Raw genomic sequence first — 2,368 nt, 5'->3', positions numbered from 1 at the left:
GGCTCCCACAAGAGGGAGGTGGCTTTTCAGCTCACAGAAGTCGAGGTGAGAGGTCCGGGCCAGCACAGCGCCCAGGCCCTTCCTTTCTCCTTGTTCAGCCATCTACTCCATGGTCCCAGGTGACTGCTCCAGCCCCTGCTGGCCAGCACCACCCTGGCCCGCCAGCAAAGCCAAGGCTGGAGGGGAAGGGAGGGCACAGTTCTTGGGGGTCAGGATGTGAGTGAACCCCTGAGTCCCAGGAGGCTGCAGGGGGAGAGACTCAGTGCTTCTGGACACACAGCTCACGACCCCACAAACACCCTGCGGTCACCGCTGCTTCTGGAGCGCAGGCCAGGCCTTGGGGACTGGAAGTGACCCACGTGGCCTTTGCACGGAGACCTCCAGGGGCAGTTGAATTCTCACCTGCCTGGCAGGAGACCCAGGGCACCCCCGCCCCTGCCGCAGCCCCCAGCCACTGTCCGTGGAAACCTGCAAGACTGGGCCCAGGCAGCCCGTGTCCCAGTAGCAGCTCCTGGGCTCTTCTTGGCTCGCGGTTCCATCTGCAACCAGTTGGGGGGCAACAGGGGCCACTGTGCACATGGCACTGTGCTCAGGGGCCTGACTCGGGAGCCGTAGCAGCAGTATCAGGGCAGGACCACCGATGGATACGGCCTTCATCCCAGGAGGCCGTGTGTGTCTGTGCCTGTGTGGAGAGACCCCCCACCCCCACCCCCGTGCCCTTTTCCTCATCAGGCCCCTCCCCTCTGTCCACCTCAGACATCATCAGTTTCCGTCCTCGTCCCCCCACCCCACCCCACCCCCCGCCCTCTGGGGTGATTTCTTCTAGAGAGCTGTAAGAATCAGGTGAGGGTGGATCTTGTCAAAACTGCATCTGGCTGGAGACCCACAGCCCATCTGTAGACAACTGGACATTCCCTCACAGAAGGGTCGTGAAGGAACAAGCCAGCCAGGGTGCAGTATAGCACCAACGAAACACACAACATTCCTCTAGTTTTTTAATGTTTTCTCTCCTCCCACCACCCCCCACCCCCCAACTATCATGACCCCAGTTCTACCTTACAAATCTGGCTAGAACCGATCAGATCACAATGATCGACATACAACCCCACCCCCCAGGGAGACAAACAACAGAAATGTGGGTGAAGGGAAACAGTGGCCCGTGTAAATGTGAAAGTAAATTATCAAGGGTTCAAGAGGGTGGGAGGGTGGGGAAAAAAGAGGAGCTGATCCCAAGGGCTCAAGTAGAAAGAAAACGTTTTGGAAATGATGATGGCAACATCTGTACAAATGTGCTCGATACAGTAGATGTGTGGATTGTTATAAGAACTGTAAGAGATCCCAATAAGGTGATTTATTAAAATAAAATTTTAAACACTGCTTCTGGATATCTGGGGTGGAACTGGGATGAATCTGTTGGAAGCCCTGATGAAGAAGGAGCAGGAGTCCCAGGGGAGAGTCCTGCCGGGAGCACAGAGGGCTTGGTTGGGACAGGACTTGATGTGACCGGGGTCTCTCTCCCCCACAGGCCTCAGGATGTCCCTGGCAGACGAGCTCTTGGCTGACCTGGAGGAGGCAGCTGAAGAGGAGGAAGGAGGGAGCTATGGGGAGGAGGAGGAGGAGCCGACCATCGAGGACGTGCAGGAGGAGACGCAGCTGGACCTCTCGGGGGATTCGGTCAAGAGCATCGCCAAGCTATGGGACAGCAAGATGGTAAGAGGGAACCATGACTCCCAGGCCAGCTCTCCACAAAAGGCCCCGGGGGAGTGTGGGGAAGGAGTACAGCAGCGTTTCCTTGGGGACAATCCCCGGCTTCTGACCCCTGTCTCCCTACCCGACAGTTTGCCGAGATCATGTTGAAGATTGAGGAGTACATCAGCAAGCAGGCCAAAGCCTCCGAAGGTCATTCCTCTCCTCCCTGGCTGTGCGGCCGTCCACTGGGGCCCCTTGGCGCTTTTATTACTTGGGGTGTGAACGCCCTGCAGAGCAGTTCTGCTCCGCCACAAATGGGGTGGGGGGGACTCGAAGGCAGTTGGTTTAGGTGGGGTTTAGGATCTGAGTGTGTGAGGAGGAGACTCAGGTCAAAGGTGATGGCTGATAAGCTCAGGGGTTTTGTGTTGTTTCTGTATTTTTATGGTGGAAATGTTTGAGGATGGAGGGTGGCGAGGGTGGTGGGTACTAAAGGGCTTCACAAAGCTCGTGGGGAGGTGGAAAGAAAAGCTACTGGAATCCCCCTCTCCCCCTTCTTGAAGTTCCTCCCATCTGTGTGAGTGTTCTCAAAACCATCGGTTGCCCACTTCATGTGGGTGATTGAACAGGGTGTGGGTTCTCCCTCGGCCAAGCCCACCACGATTCCATCTCCCAGTGACCC

General features: G+C 57.0%; 2 protein-coding genes across 2 annotated transcripts in view; one reads left to right on the top strand and one right to left on the bottom strand.

Moving 5' to 3' along the window:
- TFPT (TCF3 fusion partner) overlaps window positions 1-102 on the bottom strand; it is a gene marked incomplete at its 3' end in the record, with an annotated part of 5,761 nt that extends 5,659 nt beyond the window's left edge. The window contains exon 1 of the mRNA XM_013007988.1: window positions 10-102. Coding sequence (XP_012863442.1) covers window positions 10-102 — 93 coding nt within the window. The remainder of the gene's footprint in view (window positions 1-9) is intronic.
- A 1,423-nt stretch (window positions 103-1,525) lies between these two features.
- PRPF31 (pre-mRNA processing factor 31) overlaps window positions 1,526-2,368 on the top strand; it is an 8,638-nt gene continuing 7,795 nt past the window's right edge. Inside the window, exons 1-2 of the mRNA XM_045292399.1 lie at window positions 1,526-1,710; window positions 1,839-1,965. Of these exons, the coding sequence (XP_045148334.1) occupies window positions 1,534-1,710; window positions 1,839-1,965 (304 nt within the window). The 5' untranslated portion in view covers window positions 1,526-1,533. The remainder of the gene's footprint in view (window positions 1,711-1,838; window positions 1,966-2,368) is intronic.

Source organism: Echinops telfairi, unplaced genomic scaffold, assembly GCF_000313985.2.
Source record: "Echinops telfairi isolate 266 unplaced genomic scaffold, ASM31398v2 ScPeMD7_655;HRSCAF=1070, whole genome shotgun sequence".
Classification (NCBI taxonomy): Eukaryota; Metazoa; Chordata; class Mammalia; order Afrosoricida; family Tenrecidae; genus Echinops; species Echinops telfairi.
The sequence above is the reverse complement of the archived record's forward strand: the minus strand, read 5'-3'. Positions and strand labels throughout refer to the sequence as shown.